We start from the raw sequence: 25,530 nt of genomic DNA on the forward strand, positions 1-25,530 counted from the left end.
AACACAGTTTTTACAAACACTACCCCGGCTACCCAAGCCGGGGCAAGTGAAGTAAATTTTACGAACACTACCCCAGCTACCCAAGCTGGGGCAAGTGCAGTAAATAATCGCTCACTGGGATTCACCGATGCCCAGTTAGAGAAACGAACAAGACTCCCCCGCCAAACACTCGATGAAGTTAAGGCATGGGCGGAGGCACGTCAGAGGGAATTCCAAGCCGAGTTGGACGAACGCTTGCGCAACGTCCAACAGGCTGACGAATTCGAAGATTACTTGGATGACTCGGAGGAATCCGACTCCGACGCGAACCCTCGCCATAGGGCAAAAGGGAAGCGTAAGGAAACGGATTCCCAACCGAAAAGGCATTTTGGACAAGCCTTCAAACCAAAAAGCACAGATGGAAGTCCACGAGACTTCTCCAAAACATTCAGACCAAACATTGCAAATGCGGGAACGTCCAAATTTGCAAGGGACATTGCGGAAGCAATTGCCCCAAAAAGTGCCAAACAAATGTCCAGCATAGGCACATATGATGGTATATCTGATCCAGACGATCATTTGAACAGGTTTATAGCGGGGGCAACCGTCAGTAGTTGGACGGAACCTACATGGTGTTACATGTTCCAAATGACGCTGGTCGGGGCAGCTAGAGCGTGGTTCGATCGTCTACCGGTCAACCACATCTACGACTGGGCTGACTTCCAACAGAAGTTTAGCCAACACTTCAGCCAGCAAAGAAAGTATACCGAGGAGCAATGGACAATCCTCAAGTGCATTCGAGAAAAAGATGAATCTTTGCTGGACTTCATCACTCGCTTCAACTCGAAGAAGCTAAGTCTGGGTAACATTAGCGAAGATCTTGTTCGCGCTGCCTTTATCCAGGGCGCGAACGACCCAGAGCTCATCCGCACCTTAACGGGTAAAGATGGCATGCCATCCACATGGGATGCCATCATGACAGCAGCTAAACGCTTTGCGGAAACGGAAAAGCAACTGGGTAGAGATCTCCCACAGAGCACAAACCTTTATACCCAGAAAACAAGGGAAGAGAACGTCCTTACCGCCCGATTAAACAAAAAGCGGAAGCTAGGCATTTGGCAGTCAAGGGTAAACTTTGACACCTCATCCGGCTTGCAGCATCGGTTAGGCGGAAGGGATAACGTACAGTCCAATAAGAACTCCAGATGGACGCCGCTCACCAAAAGCGTCACCGAGATATTCGCCACCGAGGAGCTCCCATGGCCAAAGCCTCAAATAATCCAACATCGCCACAATGCTGATCGGAGCAAATACTGTGACTTTCACAGGACAAAAGGCCACAACACCGAAGAATGCATAGACGTGAAGGACATGGTCGAAGCATTCGTCAGAGATGGGACGCTCGCGCACCTCGTGGCGCAATGAACGCTGAGCAGGCTGATGCGTGTAGAACCCCAGCTGGGGAAAACACGAATAAAATTCAAGCTTCAATGTGGAGACTACATGCTGCGTAAAGAACGAGATCCCGAACCAGGTGCGTATCGGCTCGATGGCACTCCCATCCCAACAACATGGAAGGGAGCTCATTTACACAGTTTGCATGTAAATCAATTCCAAATTTGTAAAGAAAAGGCCAAGAGCCACTTCTAATGGAAACGATTCTCCTTAAAACATTGACGCTGATGATTTTACATTTTTATGAATCAACACGAATATGCCGGTTTTCACCGCATAAATACGTGGAAAGTCGTTGCGTGGGGAAGGCGGCAAAACCCGCATAAACCCAAAAAACGACAAACCTTCACGCAGGTCAGTCGAAGGGGAAAAGTTCAGTCCCCATTAAATGAAAGTGCCGGTCTATCCGCATGAATCATGAAAAAGGGAACTGAACACTAACCTATTGACAACCGCGCGTCGAACGGTTAATTTATTCAACACGAATATGCCGGTTTTCACCGCATAAATACGTGGAAAGTCGTTGCGTGGGGAAGGCGGCAAAACCCGCATAAACCCAAAAAACGACAAACCTTCACGCAGGTCAGTCGAAGGGGAAAAGTTCAGTCCCCATTAAATGAAAGTGCCGGTCTATCCGCATGAATCATGAAAAAGGGAACTGAACACTAACCTATTGACAACCGCGCGTCGAACGGTTCGAGACAATTTCTAATAAAAGGATGAGGAAAACCTACACGCAGGTCAGATGGTAAAGTTTAGCCATCCTACTACGTGCAAGTGACGGTTCTACCCGCACAATCACGGAAGAGGAAGCAAAACTTCACACCTATCTACCACGTTCAAAGGTTAACTTATCCTCAAAAGATAAGGAAAACCTACACGCAGGTCAGATGGTAAAGTTTAGCCATCCTACTACGTGCAAGTGACGGTTCTACCCGCACAATCACGGAAGAGGAAGCAAAACTTCACACCTATCTACCACGTTCAAAGGTTAACTTATCCTCAAAAGATAAGGAAAACCTACACGCAGGTCAGATGGTAAAGTTTAGCCGTCCTACTACGTGCAAGTGACGGTTCTACCCGCACAATCACGGAAGAGGAAGCAAAACTTCACACCTATCTACCACGTTCAAAGGTTAAACTTATTCTAAAACACTTGGAAAATTGCTAATTTAAACTAAAGTATGCAAGTCATACAACGTTTACAAAGCAAGGAACCCAACGAAAGTAGCGGTCTTACCCGCAAAAAGATTTATATTTCACAAAGATTCATTACAAGAATGGCCGGGTAACTACCCGCCTACAAGAAAATAAATCTGTACAAGCTAATCTATCCTAGCAGCGGGAAGGGATCTTCAGGATCAGGCTTCAGGGCCACTTCCACTTGGACTAGCCCCATCAGTAGAGCGTGGCAGTTCAAGGAAAGCTTTGAGGATACAAGTGTATTGATTTACTGCTTGGTCATATATGGCTTCAGTATCTACATCGAATAAAGGGAAGTTGGAAGGCGGGATGCCTTTCTCAACGAACCCTAGACCAAGCAGGAAGCCGGCCTTTTCCCCATCCTCGTGAGAAGCGTTGAGGGCTGCGCTCATAGCATCGTCGTAAGATGTCTCTGAGAAGACCCGATGCACAACCTACAAAGAAAAATACAAGTGTCAAAAACCTTTTCTATTTCTAAGGAAAAGCGTGAAGACATGAAGTTAGACTTACCTGAGACAACGCTTCTCGAAGAAGCCATTCCTTGGCAACCAGAGCTTCTTGGAGGGCGGCTTGAGCTTGGGTACAGGCGCGTTCGACTTCACTTTTATTAAGGTTGGCAAGCAACATTTCTTTAGCCGCAGCCTCTTCGACGCCCTTTAGCTTACGCTCGGTATGGTCAAGCACCCCCCTCTGGTCCAAGATTTCTTGAAGCTTCTTAGCATCCTCCATCGCCAAGGCATCATGAGCCTGCTGGAGAGCCTCTAATTTGGCTTTAAGTTCTTCATTCTCCACGCGCAGAGGCTCAGCAACAGCTTCAGCCTTGGTGGCCCTCTCGGTTGCGTTCCTCGCAGTTTCCTTAGCCAGCCGAAGCTGTTCATTAACAACTTGGGCAGCCTTGGAACGGGCCTCGAGTCGTGCCTGAACTTCAACCTCAAGGGCCTTGAAGGCCTTCTCCTTTTCCGCAGCCATGGCGGAAAGCCTTTGGTTCTCCTCCCGGATGGCCCGCGCCTGAGCAACTTCTTTAAGGCGAGCTGCTTTTAACTTGTCGTTTTCACGACAAAGCAGCTCGACGCGCGGCTGCATCCGAGCAAGGAGAACCCGAAGCTCATTGGTTAGCCTACCCTCCTGGTAGCTAGCCATGGCTTCCCCCAACGCACCACTAGGAGCAGCGTGACGAGCCCATTCCACGCACTCCACAGGGGTGCGAAGGGTTGTTCCTCGGCGAATGTTCCAGCGTGGAACATACACTTCATTGGAATCCGACACTGCAAAAAACAAAAAGCAGTTAGGAAAAGATGATAAAAAATATATGTAAAAAAATGGGCCAAAAGAACCCTACGCACCTGTAGGGTCAATTACAGGCCGATAGCCGCCGAACCCATCACCTGAACCCAACGGAAATCCATCCAAGAGGTCAGGCAGATGGGAAGGTGGCGGAGAGATGCGAGAACCCCCATGCGTACCTGATGTATCGGCCGTCGTTGCCGATGGCGGGGGCATCGTAGCAGCCGCCGCGGTCGCTGCCGCGGAATCCGCAGCAATCGTAACCGCCGGCTCAGTGAAAGATGCTGTGAAAATCGCACTCACGGCCGGCGGTGACGTCATCTCGGCTGGAACAGTCGGCTCAAAGGAGTGAGCAACTGAACCAGCGGACGCAGGCGCAGCCGCCTGGGTCGTCGCCTCAGGTAGGCTGACCGGGCCTACCGTCATTGGCGTGGAGGTCCCACTCTGCGCTCCACCCTGGAATGCGTCAACATCCACGCCTGCGTAAAGAAGATAAGTGTTAACGATATTAAGCTATGAAGATAAAAGCAAAAGAAAATTGTACTTACGGGTTTTCTTGAGCCTGAAGGAAAATACCCCTTACCTTGGCAAACAAGTAACCGTAAGACGGCTGCGGGTACAGTGTTAAGGCAAAACCCTTCACATACCTAGCACCCGCAGGGAATTGAAGCCAAGCAAACCTTGGCAAACAAGTAACCGTAAGACGGCTGCGGGTACAGTGTTAAGGCAAAACCCTTCACATACCTAGCACCCGCAGGGAATTGAAGCCAAGAAAACCTTGGCGAACAAGTAACCGTAAGACGGATGCGGGTACAGTGTTAATCCAAAACCCTTCACATACCTAGCACCCGCAGGGAATTGAAGCCAAGAAAACCTTGGCGAACAAGTAACCGTAAGACGGATGCGGGTACAGTGTTAAGGCAAAACCCTTCACATACCTAGCACCCGCAGGGAATTGAAGCCAAGTACCTCGGCAACCAAGTAACTATAAGACGGGTGCGGGTACAGTGTTAAGGCAAAACCCTTCACATACCTAGCACCCGCAGGGAATTGACGCCAGGAATACCTTGGAAGTAAAGTAACCGTAAGACGAGCGCAGGTACAGTGTTAAGGCAAAACCCTTCACATACCTAGCGCTCCGCTGGGAATTGAAACCAAGAAGGATCTTCTGGGCAATGCTTGCGGAAACGGAAATAACATCCCCGCATAGCGGGAACGTCGAGAACTACGTTGTTTGAAGCTCCAGGATGGAATTGGTGGTCTTAACATAATTGATCACTATGTTCAAAACTACCAAAACCTCATGGAGAATCCACACAAGTGGGACTCAACGCTCCTGACTTGCGAGGAGGTTACAGCCTACCCGCATCATACCCAAAGACCAAGCAGGAAACTCGGGCATTTCTGCAAGTGACAAGGACTTCCGCGGGAAGAATCACCATGGAAACCCTTAAAAAACCCTTTTCAAAACCCACTGCCTAAGTCCAAAAGTTCACCTCACTTTATTAAACACTCATGAGAAGAACATTAGACTGGGGGGACTTGAAGAGGTAGGTCCCAGCAGAGCCCAGTTGGACCCGCAAGACTCACCTTGAAGAGGGACGTCTGCGCAGAAACCAACTGGATCCGCAGGACCAACCATGCTCAGAGACGTGACGTCCTTACGCGCAGTACGCAAGCTGGTCCCGCAGGAAATGCCTCCCGATGGTGAAGGACTCCGCCTGTCCCCGCAGCCTCGGATACAAGCCATCAGGGAAGGCCACCCGCGTAGCATGGCTACACGCACAAGGCACTTAGCTCTCAATCACTCAGTGTCACCTGAAGGAATGAGCGAAGCCGGGAACTATCCCGCACAAGGGCGGGAGGGGGAATACTCCCGCCCAAATAAGCCAGTCCGTACGATACAGGAAGATCTACTGTACTGTACCTGACGAGGTATGGGAAAAAGATCTGACTAAAGATACGACAGCTTATTGACCACAGTATGGCGAGCAGCATGCTCCTGTACTGTGTCACTATTAGCCGCTGCCTACTCACCAACTACTGCCATACCACGTGCGTAGCCGGCAGTTGGTGGAAATGGAATAGTACACAGCAGGCCTGGTCACTATCAGCCGCTGCCTACCCACCAACTACCAGCAGGGCACGTGCGTAGGCCACTGTTGGTGGAACAGGAACACTGTTGCAGCCGGCCACACCTCCTTGGAAACCTACCTTCGGCTATAAATACCACAAATGGTATGACCATCTCATCTTATCTGATATCATCATATTACACCTGATATCTGCTCTAGCAATCTCTTAATATACATTTATATTTAAAGAGCAATCTAGTATGATTCTCACGCCGGAGGGTGGTCACAAGGAGGAACCCCCCCCTTCTCAGTGACAAGCTCACGGTGTCTGTTTTGCAGGTTATCAGAAGAACCATCTTCTTAGGGTCTAACCCCTCGTGGGAAACATCTATCTAACCCCCAGGTTACCAGTAATCTGCCCGGGGTCCGGTTAGTGTTTCTACAGCGTACTTAATATGTCGGTTTTGATGGACGAGGGTAGCTATATCCATTTATGATATTACAAGTCTTATTCTCCGTATTACGGTATTGTTTTACATTATTCATTTTTAATATGTATATATCTTGTATTCAAATTTAATTTTATTTATTGTAAAAAAGTTAATTAATAATATGCCTACGATTTGATAATGAAAAAGTTTCATAAAAAAATAAGATGTTATAATTCGGTTTAAAATCTATTTGGGTTTGGTGAGACATATGACCTGCTTATACTATAAAATTATTTTTAATTATGAACAATATATAATTATTTTTAAACCGGATACTAATTTTTATGTTTTTTTTAAATCGGATCCAATTTTTTTTCTAACCAAGGCACCAATTGACGTTTTATGTTTTTTTATCTTATATATATAGCCTTTTGGGCCCTTTGAGATTATGGACCTTGCACAATGGCCTACTTGACACATGATATGAGATGACATTCTTATTTTTTTAATATATATATACACACACATATATATACATCTAAAAGTAACTTTTTAAATTAAAATAGTCCCTCAATAGACTATGTGTTATACCTACGAAGATGAGGCGGTGTTGAAGAATAAAGGAGTAGACGCGGTACCAACTGGATAGAATAGACGATCGAGTCGATATGGGAAGAATCTCCTGCGTGACTTGTTGACTTTTACAATCAATTGGAGGTTTTAAAGTAACTTTATTTAGGTTGTAACTCCTTAAAGTATACTAATCAAGCATGGTACAATACTTATAGAATTAATTTCAGCTCCTTTAATTACTGTGTGCTTGAAATTTTAATTTTTTATAAACATTTTACAAACGAAATGCCTAAATTTACGGCATCAATTAACATACAAGAAACTTTTTCCATAAATGTAAAAGTAAATTGGCTTGCATTGAAAAAAAGATAGTACACATCACATTTCTTTATTCTGCTACACTAAAGTAAAACTTGAATTTTTATGACCATTTGTACAACTTTATATCTAAAGTTATTTATCAACAATAGTGCTTTTAGAACTTATTCTTCTTTATTTAAGTTACCTTTATTCTTACTTTTTTGTATAGTCACTAGTCACACATGACACATCCTCTTGCAATTTTCCTTTAAGGGTGAGCACGGTTTGGTTATTGGGTGAAAACTAAACCGGAACCAAAGCTAATGGTTATTTTAGAATACCAATAAATCGGTTTTCGGTTTCGATTAATTTTGGTTTTTTTTTTATCGTGAGTAGACATTACAAATAATAATAATAATAACAATAATAATAGAGTATCTCATATATATTGAATTCTAAATACAAAATAGGCACGTGTTACGTGAAACAAAACAAATACAAAGTTGTTTGATTAGTAGAATTTAAAATTCAACAAAGTTTTTTAATAAAAAAAAACACTAAAAATTTGGCCTGCATTTTCATTCATTATCTTATTTATCTTCAATGTTTAGACCCAATCTTCATAATATTCATCAGCGTTAATGGTAGATGCTTTTGATGTTTTGTTTCTGATTATAACATCTTAAAAAAACACGTAGAAAACATTGATTCGATTTATCAGTTCGGTTTGGTTTTTTTAAAATGGATAAGTGAACCTAAACCTAAAAATCGGTTTTTCAAAAAGCTAAAAAATTAACTGTCGGTTAATACATTGGTTCGATTTTTTTTCAATTATTCGATTTCGATTCAATTAATTTGATTTTCTGCTCACCCATAATTTTCCTAATTGACATTTAACAACATTAATCTTTTTAATATTTTTTAAGGAGAGAATTGTAATTTGCATGGGTTTATATTCACATGACAATGTTTGAGTTACGTACACGTTTCAAAACACTATTGCACGTTCTACCAAACCTAATCATCTCCGAATCAAAACCAATAGCATCTTCACACCATAGCTTTCCAGAAAATTCGTTTTGTACGAGTAAATCTTGACCGTTGATATAATATTAATATTCTCCATATATTTAGGGTTTTCACCTACACAAAAACTGATCAAACTCATTGATCATCTCCATCACCATGGGAAGAAGTAAGTTCTCACTCCATTGATCATATAGATTTAGCTATTATTATATATACGATAAAAAACACCTGATACCGATGGAATTCGTGTCCATCCCTTTGGAATATGTAGGTTTTGTTTGTTAAACTTTTTAAAAACATGTTGATTTGTTGTATTTGAGTGTTGAAGAATTTATTTGTTGGTACTTTCAGTATCGTACCAAATTCGTGTTAAGTTGCATCTGCACCGTGTGAGTTTTACCAACGGACTACACTTCGTTTTAAATATGTTTTTAATCATAATTAAGCTATACTAGTGACTATATTACTCTGTGTGTGTTGACTTTTTCGGGTTATTGTTGTTACCGTTACAAACCTAATCAATACACCTATCGAGTTAGCGTCACGGGTTTTATTGCCTAGTTGTTTATTATTATTATCAAGTAATATATAATTTGTGATATTATTATTATTATTATTATCATTTTCATACTATTATTATTATTATTATTATTATTATTATTATTATCATTTTCATACTATTATTATTATTATTATCAACTAATGTATGATTTGTGATAACCTGACTAACACAGGACCAGCTAGATGTTACCGCCAAATCAAAAACAAACCATACCCAAAATCGCGATTCTGTCGTGGTGTTCCTGATCCAAAGATCAGGATATATGATATAGGAACAAAGAAAAAGGGTGCGGATGAACTCCCGTTTTGTGTTCATTTGGTTAGTTGGGAGAAAGAAAATGTTTCAAGTGAGGCACTAGAAGCTGCACGAATTGCTTGTAACAAGTATATGACTAAACATGCTGGCAAAGACACTTTTCACTTGAGGGTGCGAGTCCATCCGTTCCATGTGTTGAGGATCAACAAGATGTTGTCGTGTGCTGGAGCTGATCGGCTACAAACGGGTATGCGTGGTGCATTTGGGAAGCCGCTAGGGACGTGTGCTCGTGTCGCGATTGGTCAGGTGTGTTGTTAGCTAAGTTTATTATCTGTACGTTGTATATACTTTTATTTTTTTATGGCGACATTAGTGTAGAGTTCTAGGATGGAGTATATGCAGGGTCGTCTCCGAGAATCTCTTAAAATTCCGCCAGAATTGCGTTCTTTATTATGTGATAGAGATAATTTGACAATTTTACCATTATGGTTGCTTTATCAAAAGCCCAAAACGGGCAAAAAGAAATATTAAAAAAGTTACTAAAATGATTCATATAAAACAAAAATTAAAGTTTTCTTTTCTATTATAAAAACACCACTTATGAGAATCGAAAATTATGAGAATTGAAACCATGATATTTAATTTGATGATCTTTAATAATCGAAAATTATCATTCAACCAATGAGTTATTTTGTATGCTTTTGTTTTAAAACAAAATCATATATAAAATATTAATATTTTCATTTAACAATTATGGGCCTATATGAAGAGTGGATTTGGGTCCGTCGCCCCTCCTTCGGGCTGGGCCTGAATATATGTTTAGAGGGTGTGCATTAGAGGTGCACAAAAAATCCGAACCCGAAAAAAAAACCCAGAACCGGTTTTTTATACCCGGGTTTTTAATACCCGAACCCGTACCCGACCCTACCCGTAGGGTACGGATAGGGTATAAATTTTAGTACTAAAACCCGTACCCGAACTGGACCCGATTTGTATCAGGTAATACCCGAAAACCCGAACCGGTTCCATACCCGGAACCGGGTTTTTCTAAAACCCGAAACCGAATTTTTCAAATACCCGATCCATATCCGAAATTACCTGAAAAATAAATGAAAAATACCTGAAAAATACCCCTAAAAAGTGCAACCCCTAAAAATTTCAAACTATACCCGAAAAAATCCGAAAATATGGTTTTTTCAATACCCAGAAATAGGGTGTTCAGATACCCGGTTTTAGAATATCCAGTTAGTTCTATAGCCGACCCGAACCCGATACATAGGGTATGGTTTTTAGAGGGCAATACCCGAACCCGACCCAGATATTGCTAATACCCGATTTTCCAATATACCCGATCATACCCGAACCCGGTTCAATACCCGAACCTAGGTTTTTCTAATACCTGATTTGTGCACCTCTAGTGTGCACTATAGTCGTTCTAAAAAGGAAAAATATTTGTTATTATTTGATTTATTATTAATTTTTAAATTTGTTTGTTAACTTCACATCTAGTTTGAATAAATAAAGATAGTTATGAAAGTTATCACTGTCATTTCATTTTGGTTGTAATTTCTCTGTATTAAAAGATCTAGTTTTTCATTTTCAACTATTTAATAAATAACACAAAATATTATTCACCAATATTGTCTTGTTCTTGTTTTAATTCTCTTAAGGTACTTCTTTCGGTTCGATGCAAGGATAACCATAGCCACCATGCACAAGAGGCTCTCCGCCGCGCCAAGTTCAAGTTTCCGGGTCGTCAAAAGATTATTGTCAGCAGGAAATGGTACGAAACTATGAATATATTATATATGTTCAATATCTTGAAACAATGTTGTTGATTATTTTAGGAATCTTTTAAAAGCATCATGTAATCGTTTTGGGAATGTTAATTGTAGGGGATTCACCAAGTTTACCCGCGAAGATTATGTCCGGTGGAAGAAGGAGAATCGGATTGTGCCGGATGGTGTCAATGCCAAGGTATGCATATTGAGTTAAGTCTGGTTAAATTGTCAATAGAAAAAAAAAGTATATGTGGTAGTCAATGTTGTAGGACTCGCTAGTCGAGAGTTGGGGGTGAGGACTAAAGATTAATAAAGACTGATCATAATTAATCAAATTAATTTTTTATATATAATTTTCACTTTTATATATATAATAATATACACACATTTGTATATGTAGTTTTTATATATGCACAAATTTTTTATATATGTAACTTTTTCATATATAATGTACGCAATTGTCGGAAATTGGCCCGAAACTTTTGTAAAAACCGGCCGGAATTAAGGGCTGACTAGGTCCGGCTAGGACCCATTAGGTTTGACTACCATATTCTTGACGATTACCAAAAAAATTATCAATCACTGGCCGACTAGCGATTAATTGCCAACTAGTCCCAATTTTTCAACACTTATGACAGCATTTTCAGCCAAAAATCAGTCGCAATATACTGTTAAGACGCAACAGGTTTGCGATCGCCTGTTTTGAGACCGGGTCATGTAATTTTGGTCACAAATCAGTAAATAATTTTGCAAGGTTTTCTGGTCCTAAATTTTGGTCATAAAGGCCCTTTTTTCTAGTAATGTGTCACAGTTTCGTAAGCTTTTCGTTGCTAATTAGTTAAGCTCTATGGCAGCTTCTTGGGCGGCATGGACCGTTAGCCAATCGTCAACCGGGAAGAGCCTTCTTGACTTCGGTCACTTGATTGAAGAGTTAAAAAGGGTTACATGTTGAACTTGGGTTCTTTCTATCTATGGTGATATGAGCATGATCATATATTTGCTACAATGCTAGAACTAAAAGTATCTTAGAGAATAATTTGACGATGTTGAAAATATTGACCCCTAATAGTTTGAGTACATATGGGGATCAATCTATGTTTCATAATAATAGATCGAGTATACCTATACATATTATATATACCTCGTTATTGTATTACTTTAAATAAAGGTTGTACGCATGCTTGAGAGTTGAGACTATTTGAATCTTGTTAACGTTCGATCTTTTACATTTTGTGTGTTAATGTTATTATATTTTCATCTTGCTAGCTCGTAACAAATTATTGAATGGTGTGTTCAAATTGTTCGAATTCATTGTTAAGAGCGGATTTTGAACCTTGAACTTAATAACATCTTGTTGGTGTGAAGAAAATTTACACAACCGGTTCATAGCAACGCGGTCTTTAACAAAGTATAATCTATTTCCAAATGTTAAGATGAGTATCATGGTTGTTCAAGAGAAGAAGAAACGAATTTGTAGCAGACAATCTGTTGTTGTCGTTGTCGTTGTTTGTTTGGTCATTGTTGGCAGAGGGCTGGTGGCGGCAACAAGGCTGACAAGAACTGTGAAATAGAATAGAAAACACGTGAAACACAAACAACGCAACAAATTAAAAGTAAAGAAACACTAGAGTTTTACGTGGTTTGGTATAAACTAACTTACGTCCACGACGCTACTAACGAGATAATATTATTACTTTGGAGTTGATGAGAATTATACAATTACAAAAGGGGTGTATATAGGCTAAACAATTAGGGCCTCCCTTATTCCAAAAATTGGGCCAAAGTAACATTTCAAAAATAAACAATTTTGTTTTGCTTCCCCTTTCCCCATATTATAAGACGCCACAAACTCAAACACCTTTGTAGAGTCTCTAAATTTAATAGATATTGTCAAGTTTATAAAATTCTAATATATCAAATATATAATCAAATTAAAAAAATATATAAACTAAAGGTATATAAGGGATTTATGATTTTTCACACGGAAAAGAAACGAATTGGAAATTATTAAAATTTGGGGAAAATCTTCGGTAATAAAATTTATAAAACCAGAGCCTAACTCATGGAACTCAAATCCAAACCTATGGGTGTTTGTTGTGATCCTGCTTGACTATTCACTATTTATGGCTACGTAACTTCACTTGTAATCCAAGTTATACCCGTGTTTTTGAATCAACTACTTAGAACTCATTTGTCGCTAACTGAATAAGCTCTATGGCAACTTCTTGGGCGGCATGGACCATTAGCCAATCATGGAAGAGCCTTTTTGACTTAAACTAGACGTTGAACGAGAAGTGAAAAGGATTATGAGTTCAACTCGGGTTCTTTGTCTTTGGTGATATGACAACTTTTAATGTTATATATCCTAAAACTAATGAGAATAATTTGATAATGATGGAAAATTTAGTCCCTTTGGTTTGAGGACGCATGGGGATCGATCTAGTGTTCTATGATAATAAAGGATACCTCATTATTGTATTACTATTATTACAGATTTTACTCGTGTTTGAGACTACTTGCATTTTGTGTGTTAATCTTATCATATTTACATCATGTTCATATCAAATTATCAAAATGGTGTTTTCGGATTGTCCGAATTCATTGTTAAGAACGGATGTTGAATCTTGAACACCTCACGTAAGCTAGTGTGCAAATAACAACTAATGAACTAATAGTAACATGTTCCCTACTAAGGTATAGGTCTATTTCCACATGTATGTTTGGTTTTTGTAATGTTATAGTGGCTAAAGGCAAAGTAAATTACAATTTGATTTGTCTCAAAGCAATAGTTATGACAGTTGGTTAAAGAAGATACTTACAAAGCAACGCCTCATCGGAAAGTACATTGACAACCCTTTTGTATTCAACTTCAAGACCAGAATGGGAGACATAATATTGCCATTTTAGTAACCAAGAGACAAGGTTATCGCCAATGAAAAACAAAGAACGTAAACCTCAAATGTTATTTGAGGACATGTTGTCTAGTTCGCATCAATAAGGGATGAATTTGAAGACCCTGATAGGCATACCTTGAAGATACTAAACGAATGTACGTAAGGGCTTTTATATGAGGTCTACAAGGATTATTCTCATTCTATGAAAATAAACATGTTGAATAACATAGCCACTATTTTAATAGGTAAAAGTAAAATATTAATTTGCATAGTCAAAACTGCGATAAAGCATAGGATGATCATTGATCAAGTGTTTGGACTTGGTTACTGTTAAAAACATATAGTGTCAATTCAAATATCAAACACATATTTGTTATTACTCGTAATTGTTATTTTTATTGTTTGTCACATGTTATTGGGCTTGGAGCTAATGGTTAAGATTACACATGGAATTGGATTTGGACTTGCTTATGGATAGATGGGCTAAAGTCTGATGGGCTGGATGAAAGCATATGAAGGTCAAGGCCCATGCGTATGTTTTGAATAACATAAAAGTTGTGTTAAGCGTATGGGTTATATTATTCGAGATACTCTGCTGATAGATCTGGTTTTCTTCTTTGTTTATGATATAGGGTTTGATCGTTTCTTTTGAATTCTTTAGCAAGTGTATTCAAGCATCACAATGGTGATTGCTAAATTTGTTTATTAGTCTTTCCCTAGAACGATTGTGGATTGTATCTTTTGTTTGTGTTGAATTAAAGATCGGTATCTTGTTTTTTGTTGTTTGTTCGATTCGATAATAAGATTATAGTTTTCTGACAGTTACATTTGGTTTTACATGTAAAATAAGTTTTCGTGAAAACAAAAACAATGTTAGGTGTTAAATATGCATCACAAAAGGTCAACATAAATCAACTAATACAGTATGGAACAAATTTGCTCAGTTCTCATAATTACGGGGCTAAGTGTCATTTTCTTAATTCCGTTCTTATAGAGGTAGGGTATTAAAAAGACCCTAATACCCTTAAGTAACACCCGCGGGTCAACCAAAAACATGTCACAAGTCACCCGCGGGACATAAGAACCATCCGCATAGATCATCTGAGGAAGAAACACCCTCGTGGCACGTGCGGAAGCATCCTGGCATCCTCAAGAGTCATCCGCAAAAAGGAATATCCTTCCGCGTAAATGACCACGAGGTAATGCCCCGTGACAGCTGTCAATAACCAATTACCTTCAAAAAGATTTGCCAAGATGCTTTCTTGGGCATTACGTGATCCTTCGCCAATCAGCCAGTGACACCTGGCAATGTTGTTATAACCGTGCACATGACCAATATTGCTCCGTTAACCAATGATAAAGAAACACGTGTCCAGGTTGTTATACATGCACATGCAACGTATAGCCTGAACCTATCATATGAAGGCACGTGCCCAGAAGGTTATGAGAGCATCTTCTAAAGGGACAACTGGCCCAATCACTTCCCCACACCCTTCGGCTATAAATACCCTCACAATCATCATGAGGTATTCATTCACTCCCACGGTACTCTCTCAATTTACTTAAGTACTTTACTCTGATCAGAACGGTACTTATTCTCACGCCAGAGGGTGGTTACGGGAAGACCCCCCCTCTTGTCCTTCCCGTAACGAGCTCACGGTGTTTGTTTTGCAGGTTCACGTCATTGGACTTTGGGAAATTGTGTTCATATCGTATTGGCAGTTAACCGTATCCTACCCTGTTGACTCATCGGATCTAGTACCCATTAGTGGGGAGTAGATCCGTGTTTTTTCAGTTCTAAATAATGTAAAGTCGTTAATTAGCGAGTGCATTAAACGATTAAGGGTGTAATCAGTGGGAGAGTTCAAGATTAACAATTCATTTTCATTTCATATTCATTCCCGCCTATCGTAATTGTCTTATTAATTTAGTAGATACAAATAGTTCGTTTGTTCTATAATTCATTGTTTCTCTTTTTGTTGATTAATTCCCACATTCGACTAGGGTGACTTTCGTATGTGACAGAATGCCGCTAATGAGCACGGATGTTTTGGTGTTCTATGAAAGACGATGCGAATAACATATATGATATGACATAATGTGATCCTCAAAATTTGGCATCTAAGTGCATATATATGGTGCCGATGGTCCTATGAGTTTTAAAAGTTTCACAAAAGCATATATTGACTTTAGAAAGTTTGTTTTTTTAACAAAAAAAAAAAAGTCCACACAAATGACTTGTCTAGTTGAAAATGTCAATTGTAAAAATAACACTAGTGCTTTAGTGTCATTTTTTAAAATGAAATATGATATTATGTAATTTTGGTTTGTTAAATAAGGATCATAATCAATGGACTACAAATTATAAAGTTTTTAGCAAGAGATAGATCGGTCGTTAGTCCATCACTGAGACGGGAACCTAGTCGAACCACATATGAAAGAATCGGACCGGATTAGAAATTCGATCTTGAGACTTTCATACAATATTTTAAACACATACGAAAAAATCGGATCAATAATTATGCTTTGCCGCCACCCCGGGACCCGTTCGAAATTTTGCCAGTATTGCCAAAGAGGTATGTTCACCGAGCCAGAGAAAAAACTGAGTATCGGTCGAACCACTGAATCAGATCAGAAATTCGGCCTTAGAGACTTCCATACAATATCTTATACACATACGAAAGAATCGGATCAATAATTATGACCTGACGCCACCTCGGGGCCTGTTAGAAATTTTGCCAGTATTGCCAAAAGGGTATGTTAACCAAGCCGGAGAAAAAACTGAGTATGCGTCGAACCACTGAATCAGATCAAAAATTCGGTCTTAAAGACTTCCATACAATATTCTATAAATATACGAAAGAATCGGATCAATAATTATGCCCTAACGCCACCTTGGGCTCGTTCGAAATTTTGTCAATATTGCCAAAGGGGTATGTTCACCGAGCCGGAGAAAAAACTGAGTATAGGTCGAAGCACTGAATCGGATCAGAAATTCGGTCTTAAATACTTCCATACAATACTTTATACACATACGAAAGAATCGGATCAATAATTATGCCCTGACGCCACCCTAGGGCCCGTTTGAAATTTTTGCCAGTATTGCCAAAAAGATATGTTCACCGAGCCGGAGAAAAAACTAAGTATGGGTCGAACCATTGAATCGGATCAGAAATACGGTCTTGAAGACTTCCATACAATCTTTTATAAACATACGATACAATCGGATCAATAAGTATGCCATGACGCCATCCCGGGGCCCGTTCGAAGATTTTTCAGTATTGCCAAAGGGGTATGTTCACCGAGCCGGAGAAAAAACCGAGTATGGGTCGAACCACTGAATCGAATCAGAAATTCGGTCTTAGAGACTTCCATACAATAATTTATACACATAACAAAGAATCGGATCAATAATAATGCCTTAACGCCACCCCGGGGCCCGTTCGAAATTTTTTCATTATTGCCAAAAGGGTATGTTCACCGAGCCGGAGAAAAAACTGAGTATGGGTCGAAACACTGAATCGGATCAGATATTCGGTCTTGGAGACTTCCATACAATATTTTATACACATACGAAAGATCAGATCAATAATTATGCCCTGACGCCACCCCGGGGCCCGTTTGAAATATTTGCCAGTATTGCCAAAGAGTTATGTTCACCGAGCCGGAGAAAAAACTAACTATGGGTCGAACCAATGAATCGGATCAGAAATGCGGTCTTGTAGACTTCCATACAATATTTTATAAACATACGATACAATCGGATCAATAATTATGCCTTGACGCCACACCGGGGCCCGTTCGAAATTTTGCCAGTATTGGCAAAGGGGTATATTCACCAAGTCGGAGAAAAAACTGAGTATGGGTCGAACCATTGAATCGGATCAGAAATTCGTTCTTGGAGACTTCCATACAATATTTTATACACATACGAAAGAATCAGATCAATAATTATGCCTTGACGCCACTCAGGGGCCCGTTCGAAATTTTGCCAGTATTGGCAAAGGGTATGTTCACCAAGCCGAAGAAAAACTGAGTATAGGTCGAACCACTGAATCAGATCAGAAATTCGGTCTTGGAGACTTCCATACAATATTTTATACATATACGAAATAATCAGATCAATAAGTATGCCCTGACGCCACCCCAAGGCCCGTTCGAAATTTTGCCAGTATTAGAAAAAGGGTATGTTCACCGAGCCAGAGAAAAAACTAAGTATGGGTTGAACCACTGAATCGGATCAGATATTCGGTCTTGGAGACTTCCATACAATATTCTATACATATACGAAAGAATCGGATCAATAAGTAAGCCCTGACGCCACCCCAAGGCTCGTTCGAAATTTTGCCAGTATTGGCAAAGGGGTATGTTCACCGAGCCGGAGGAAAAACTAAGTATGGGTTGAACCACTGAATCGGATCAGATATTCGGTCTTGGGGACTTCCATACAATATTTTATACACATACGAAAGAATCAGATCAATAATTATGCCCTGACGCCTCCCCGGGGCCCGTTCGAAATTTTGCTAGTATTGTCAAAGGGGTATGTTCACCGAGCCGGAGAAAAAACTGAGTATAAGTCGTACCACTGAATCGGATCAGAAATTCGGTCTTGAAGACTTTCATTCAATATTTTATACACATACGATGTAATCGGATCAATAATTATGCCCTGTTGCCACCCCGGGGCCCGTTCGAAGTTTTGCCAGTATTGACAAAGGGGTATGTTCACCGAGCCGGAGAGAAAACTGAGTATGGGTTGAACCACTGAATCATATCAGAAATTCGGTCTTGAAGATTTCCATACAATATGTTATACAAATACGAAAGAATCGGATCAATACATATACCCTGACGCCACTCCGGGGCCCGTTCGAAATTTTGCCAGTATTGGCAAAGGAGTATGCTCACGGAGCCGGAGAAAAAACTGAGTATGGGTCGAACCACTGAATCAGATCAGAATATCGGTCTTGAAGAATTCCATACAATATTTTATACACATACGAAAGAATCGGATCAATAATTATGCCCTGACGCCACCCCGCGGCGCGTTCGAAATTTTACCTGTATTGTCAAAGGGGTATGTTCACCGAGCCGGAGAAAAAACTGAGTATGGTTCGAAGCACTGAATCGTATCTGAAATTCGGTCTTGGAGAGTTACATACAATATTTTATACACATACGAAAAAATCGGATCAATAGTTATGCCCTAACGGCACCCCGGGGCCCGTTCGAAATTTTGCCAGTATTGCCAATGGGGAATGTTCACCGAGTCGTAGAAAAACTGAGTATGGGTCGAACCACTGAATCTTATCAGAAATTTGGTCTTGGAGACTTCCATACAATGTTTTATACACATACGAAAGAATCAGATCAATAATTAGGCCCTAACTCAACCTCGAGGCCCGTTCGAAATTTTGCCTGTATTGTCAAAAGGGTATGTTAACCGAGCAGGAGAAAAAACTAAGTATGGGTCGAACCACTGAATCATATAAGAAATTCGGTCTTGGAGAGTTACATACAATATTTTATACACATACGAAAAAATCGGATCAATAATTATGCCCTGACGCCACCCCGGGACCCGTTCGATATTTTGCGAGTATTGCCAAAGGGGTATGTTCACCGAGCCGGAGAAAAAGCTGAGGATGGATCGAAGCAATGAATCGGATTAGAAATTCGGTATTGGAGACTTCCATACAATATTTTACACGCATACGAAAGAATCGGATCAATAATTATGCCCTAACGCCACCCTGCGGCGCGGTCAAAATTTTGCCAGTATTGCCAAAGGTGTATGTTCACCGAGCCGGAGAAAAAACTGAGTATGGGTCGAACCACTGAATCGGATCAGAAATTTGGTCTTGGAGACTTTCATTCAATATTTTATAAACATACGAAAGAATCGGATCAACAATTACGCCCTGACGCCACCCGGGGGCCCGTTCGAAATTTTGCCAGTATTGCCAAAGTGGTATGTTCACCGAGCCGGAGAAAAAACTGAGTATAGGTCGAACCACTGAATCGGATCAGATATTCGGTCTTGGAGACTTCCATACAATATTTTATACACGCACGAAAGAATCAGATCAATAATTATGCCTTGACGCCACCCCGGGACCTGTTTGAAAATTTGCCAATATTGCCAAAGGGGTATGTTCACCGAGCCGGAGAAAAAACGGAGTATGGGTCGATGCACTGAATCGGATAAAAAATTAAGTGTTACATACAATACTTTATACGCATACGAAAGAATCGGATCAATAATTATGCCCTGACACCACCCCGCGACGCGTTCGAAATTTTACCAGTATTGTCAAAGGGGTATGTTCACCGAGTCGGAGAAAAAACTGAGTATGGTTCGAAGCACTGAATCGTATCAGAAATTCGGTTTTGGAAAGTTACATACATTATTTTATACACATATGAAAAAATCGGATCAATAGTTATGCCCTGACGCCACCCCGGGGCCCGATCGAAATTTTGCCAGTATTGCCAATGGGGAATGTTCACCGAGCCATTGAAAAACTGAGTATGGTTCGAACCACTGAATCTGATCAGAAATTCGGTCTTGGAGACTTCCATATAATATTTTATACACATACGAAAGAATCAGATCAATAATTAGGCCTTAACTCCACCTCGAGGCCCGTTCGAAATTTTGCCAGTATTGCCAAAAGGGTATGTTCATCGAGCCGGAGAAAAAACTAAGTATGGGTCGAACCACTGAATCAGATCAGAAATTCGGTCTTGGAGACTTTTATGCAATATTTTATACACATACGAAATAATCGGATCAATAATTATGCCCTAACGCCACCCCGGGACTCGTTCGATATTTTGCCAGTATTGCCAAAGAAGTATGTTCCCCGCGCCGGAGAAAAAACTGAGTATGGGTCGAACCACTGAATCAGATCATAAATTCGGTCTTGGAGACTTCCATACAATATTTCATACACATACGAAAGAATTAGATTAATAATTTTGCCCTGACGCCACACCAGGGCCCGTTCGAAGTTTTGCCAGTGTTTCCAAAGGGGTATGTTCACAGAGCCGAGAAAAAACTGAGTAAGGGTCGAACCACTGAATCGTATCAGAAATTCGGTCTTAGAGAATTACTTACAATATTTTATACACATACGAAAGAATTTGATCAATATTTATGCCCTGACACCACCACGAGGCCCGTTCGAAATACTGTCAGTATTGCCAAAGAGGTTTGTTCACCGTGCCGGAAAAAAACGGAGTATGGGTCGAGGCACTGAATCGGATCAAAAATTCGGTCTTAGAGACTTCCATACAATATTTTATACACATACGAAAGAATCGAATCAATAATTAGGGCCTGACGACACCCCGGGGCCCGCTCGAAATTTTGCAAGTATTGCCAAAGGGGTATGTTCATCGAGCCGGAGAAAAAACAGAGTATGGGTCGAAACAATCAGTCAGATCAGAAATTCAGTCGTGGAGACTTCCATACAATATTTTATACACATACAGAAGAATCGGATCAATAATTATGCCCTAACGCCACCACGAGGCCCGTTCGAAATATTGTCAGTATTGCCAATGGGGTATGTTCACCGAGCCGGAGAAAAACCGGAGTATGGGTCGAAGCACTGAATCAGATAAGAAATTCGATTTTGGAGACTTCCATACAATATTTTATGCACATACGTAGAATCGGATAAACAATTAGGCCCTGACGCCATCCCGGGGCCCGTTCGAAATTTTGCCAGTATTGGCAAAGGGGTATGTTCACCGAGCCGGAGAAAAAACTGAGTATGGGTCGAACCACGGAATCAGATCAGAAATTCGGTATTTGAGACTTCCATACAATATTTTATACACATACGAAAAAAATGGACCAATAATTATGCCCTGACGCCACCCCTGGACCCGTTCGATATTTTGCCAGTATTGCAAAAGGGTTATGTTCAACGTGCCGGAGAAAAAACTGAGTATGGGTCGAACCACTGAATCTGATCAGAAATTCGGTCTTGGAGACTTCCATACATTATTTTATACACATAAGAAAGAATCAGATCAATAGTTAGGCCTTAACTTCACCTCGAGGCCCGTTCGAAATTTTGCCAGTATTGCCAAAAGGGTCTGTTCACCAAGCCGGAGAAAAAACTAAGTATGGGTCGAACCAATGAATCAGATCAGAAATTCGGTCTTGGAGACTTTTATGCAATATTTTATACACATACGAAATAATCGGATCAATAATTATGCCCTAACGCCACCCCGGGACCCGTTCGATATTTTGCCAGTATTGCCAAAGAGGTATGTTCACCGCGCCGGAGAAAAAACTGAGTATGGGTCGAACCACTGAATCGGATCAGAAATTCGGTCTTGGAGACTTCGATACAATATTTTATACACATACGAAAGAATCAGATCAATAATTTTTTGCCCTGACGCCACACCGGGGCCCGTTCGAAGTTTTGCCAGTATTGCCAAACGGGTATGTTCACCGAGCCGAGAAAAAACTGAGTAAGGGTCGAACCACTGAATCGTATCAGAAATTCGGTCTTAGAGAATTACATACAATATTTTATACACATACGAAAGAATTAGATCAATATTTATGCCCTGACGCCACCACGAGGCCCGTTCAAAATATTGTCAGTATTGCCAAAGGGGTTTGTTCACCGTGCCGGAAAAACGGAGTATGGGTCGAGGCACTGAATCGGATCAAAAGTTCGGTCTTAGAGACTTCCATACAATATTTTATACACATACGAAAGAATCGGATCAATAATTAGGGCCTGACGCCACCCCGGGGCCCGTTCGAAATTTTGCAAGTATTGCCAAATGGGTATGTTCACTGAGCCAGAGAAAAAACAGAGTATGGGTCGAACCAATCAGTCAGATCAGAAATTCGGTTTTGGAGACTTCCATACAATATTTTATACACATAAAGAAGAATCGGATCAATAATTATGCCCTAACGCCACCACGAGGCCCGTTCGAAATATTGTCAGTATTGCCAAAAGGGTATGTTCACCGAGCCGGTGAAAAAACGTAGTATGGGTCGAAGCACTGAATCAGATCAGAAATTCGGTTTTGGAGACTTCCATACAATATTTTAAGCACATACGATAGAATCGGATCAATAATTAGGCCCTGACGCCACCTCGGGGCTCGTTCGAAATTTTGCCAGTATTGGCAAAGGGGTATGTTCACCGAGCCGGAGAAAAAACTGATTATGAATCGAACCACTAAATCAGATCAGAAATTCAGTATTTGAGACTTGCATACAATATTTTATACACATACGAAAGAAACGGACCAATAATTATGCCCTGACGCCACCCCGGGACCCGTTCGATATTTTGCCAGTATTGCCAAAGGGTTATGTTCAACGTGCCGGAGAAAAAACTGAGTATGGGTCGAAGCACTGAATCGGATCAGAAATTCGGTCTTGCAGACTTCCGTACAATCTTTTATACACATACGAAAGAATCGGATCAATAATTATGCCTGACACCACCCCGCGGCGCGTTCGAAATTTTGCTAGTATTGTCAAAGGGGTATGTTCACCGAGCCGGAGAAAAAACTGAGTATGGGTCGAACCACTGAATCAGATCAGAAATTCGGTATTTGAGACTTCCATACAATATTTTATGCACATACGAAAGAAACGGACCAATAATTATGCCCTGACGCCACCCCGGGACCCGTTCGATATTTTGCTAGTATTGTCAAAGGGTTATGTTCACCGTGCCGGAGAAAAAACTGAGTATGGGTCGAACCACTGAATCGGATCAAAAATTCGGTATTGGAGACTTCCACACAATATTTTATACACATACGAAAGAATCGGATCAATATTTATGCCCTGACGCCACCCTGCGGCGCGTTCGAAATTTTGCCAGTATTGTCAAAGGGTGTTCACTGAGCCGGAGAAAAAACAGAGTGTGGGTCGAACCAATGAGTCAGATCAGAAATTCGGTCTTGGAGACTTCCATACAATATTTTATACACATACGAAAGAATCGGATCAATAATTATGCCCTAAAGCCACCACGAGGCCCGTTCGAAATATTGTCAGTATTGCCAAAGGGGTATGTTCACCGAGCCGGAGAAAAATCGGAGTATGGGTCGAAGCACTGAATCGGATCAGAAATTTGGTCTTGGCGACTTCCATACAATATTTTATGCACATACTATAGAATCGGATCAATAATTAGGCCCTGACATCACCTCGGTGCCCGTTCAAAATTTTGCCAGTATTGGCAAAGGGGTATGTTCACCGAGCCAGAGAAAAAACTGAGTATGGGTCGAACCACTGAATCAGATCAGAAATTCGGTATTTGAGACTTTCATACAACATTTTATACATATACGAAAGAAACGGATAAATAATTATGCCCTGACGCCACCCCGGGACCCATTCGATATTCTGCCAGTATTGCCAAAGGGGTATGTTCACCGAGCCGGAGAAAAATCTAAGTATGGGTCGAACCACTGAATCGAATCAGAAATTTGGTATTTGAGACTTCCATACAATATTTTATACACATACGAAAGAAACGGACCAATAATTATGCCCTGACGCCACCCCCGGGACCCGTTCGATATTTTGTCAGTATTGCCAAAGGGTTATGTTCACCGTGCCGGAGAAAAAACTGAGTATGGGTCGAACCACTGAATCGAATCAGAAATTCGGTTTTGGAGACTTCCATACAATATTTTTTAAACATACGAAAGAATCGGATCAATAATTATGCCCTGACACCACCCCGCGGCACGTTCGAAATTTTTCCAGTATTGTCAAAGGGGTATGATCACCGAGCCGGAGAAAAAACTGAGTATGGTTCGAAGCACTGAATCGTATCAGAAATTCGGTCTTGGAGAGTTACATACATTATTTTATACACATACGAAAAAATCGGATCAATAGTTATGCCCAGACGCCACCCCGGGGCCCGTTCGAAATTTTGCCAGTATTGCCAATGGTAATGTTCACCGAGCCGTAGAAAAACTGAGTATGGGTCGAACCGCTGAATCTGATCAGAAATTCGGTCTTGGAGATTTCCATACAATATTTTATACACATACGAAAGAATCAGATCATAAATTAGGCCCTAACTCCACCTCGAAGCCCATTCGAAATTTTGCCAAGATTGCCAATAGGGTATGTTCACCGAGCCGGAGAAAAAACTAAGTATGGGTCGAACCACTGAATCAGATCAGAAACTCGGTCTTGGAGAGTTACATACAATATTTTATACACATACGAAAAAATCGGGTCAATAATTATGCCCTGACGCCACCAAGGGGCTCGTTCGATATTTTTCCAGTATTGCCAAAGGGGTATGTTCACTGGGCCGGAGAAAAAACTGAGTATGGGTCGAACCACTGAATCGGATAAGAAATTCGGTCTTGGAGACTTCCATGCAATATTCTATACATATACGAAAGAATCAGATCAATAAGTATGCCCTAACGCCACCCCGGGGCATGTTCGAAAAATTGCCAGTATTGCCAAAGGGGTATGTTCACCGAGCCGGAGAAAAAACTGAGTATGGTAAGAACCACTGAATCGGATCAGAAATTCGGTCTTGGAGACTTACATACAATGTTTTATACACATACGAAAGAATCAGATCAATATTTACGCCCTGACGCCACCACGAGGCCTGTTCGAAATATTGTCAGTATTGCCAAATGGGTATGTTCACCGTGCTGGAGAAAAAA

At 40.8% G+C, this 25,530-nt stretch overlaps 1 protein-coding gene across 1 annotated transcript; it reads left to right on the forward strand.

The window, feature by feature from the left end:
* The first annotated feature begins 8,339 nt into the window (after positions 1-8,339).
* LOC143533086 (large ribosomal subunit protein uL16-like) lies at positions 8,340-12,168 on the forward strand. Its single transcript, XM_077027960.1, has 5 exons — positions 8,340-8,495; positions 9,064-9,452; positions 10,817-10,929; positions 11,042-11,123; positions 11,782-12,168. Exons 1-5 carry the CDS (start codon positions 8,486-8,488, stop codon positions 11,848-11,850), a joined length of 663 nt encoding a protein of 220 aa, XP_076884075.1. The 5' UTR covers positions 8,340-8,485; the 3' UTR covers positions 11,851-12,168.
* Positions 12,169-25,530: the final 13,362 nt, after the last annotated feature.

The sequence above is a fragment of the Bidens hawaiensis genome, unplaced genomic scaffold (assembly GCF_021521415.1).
Source record: "Bidens hawaiensis isolate Kalapana, Puna unplaced genomic scaffold, B.hawaiensis_p1.1 tig00009618_1, whole genome shotgun sequence".
Classification (NCBI taxonomy): Eukaryota; Viridiplantae; Streptophyta; class Magnoliopsida; order Asterales; family Asteraceae; genus Bidens; species Bidens hawaiensis.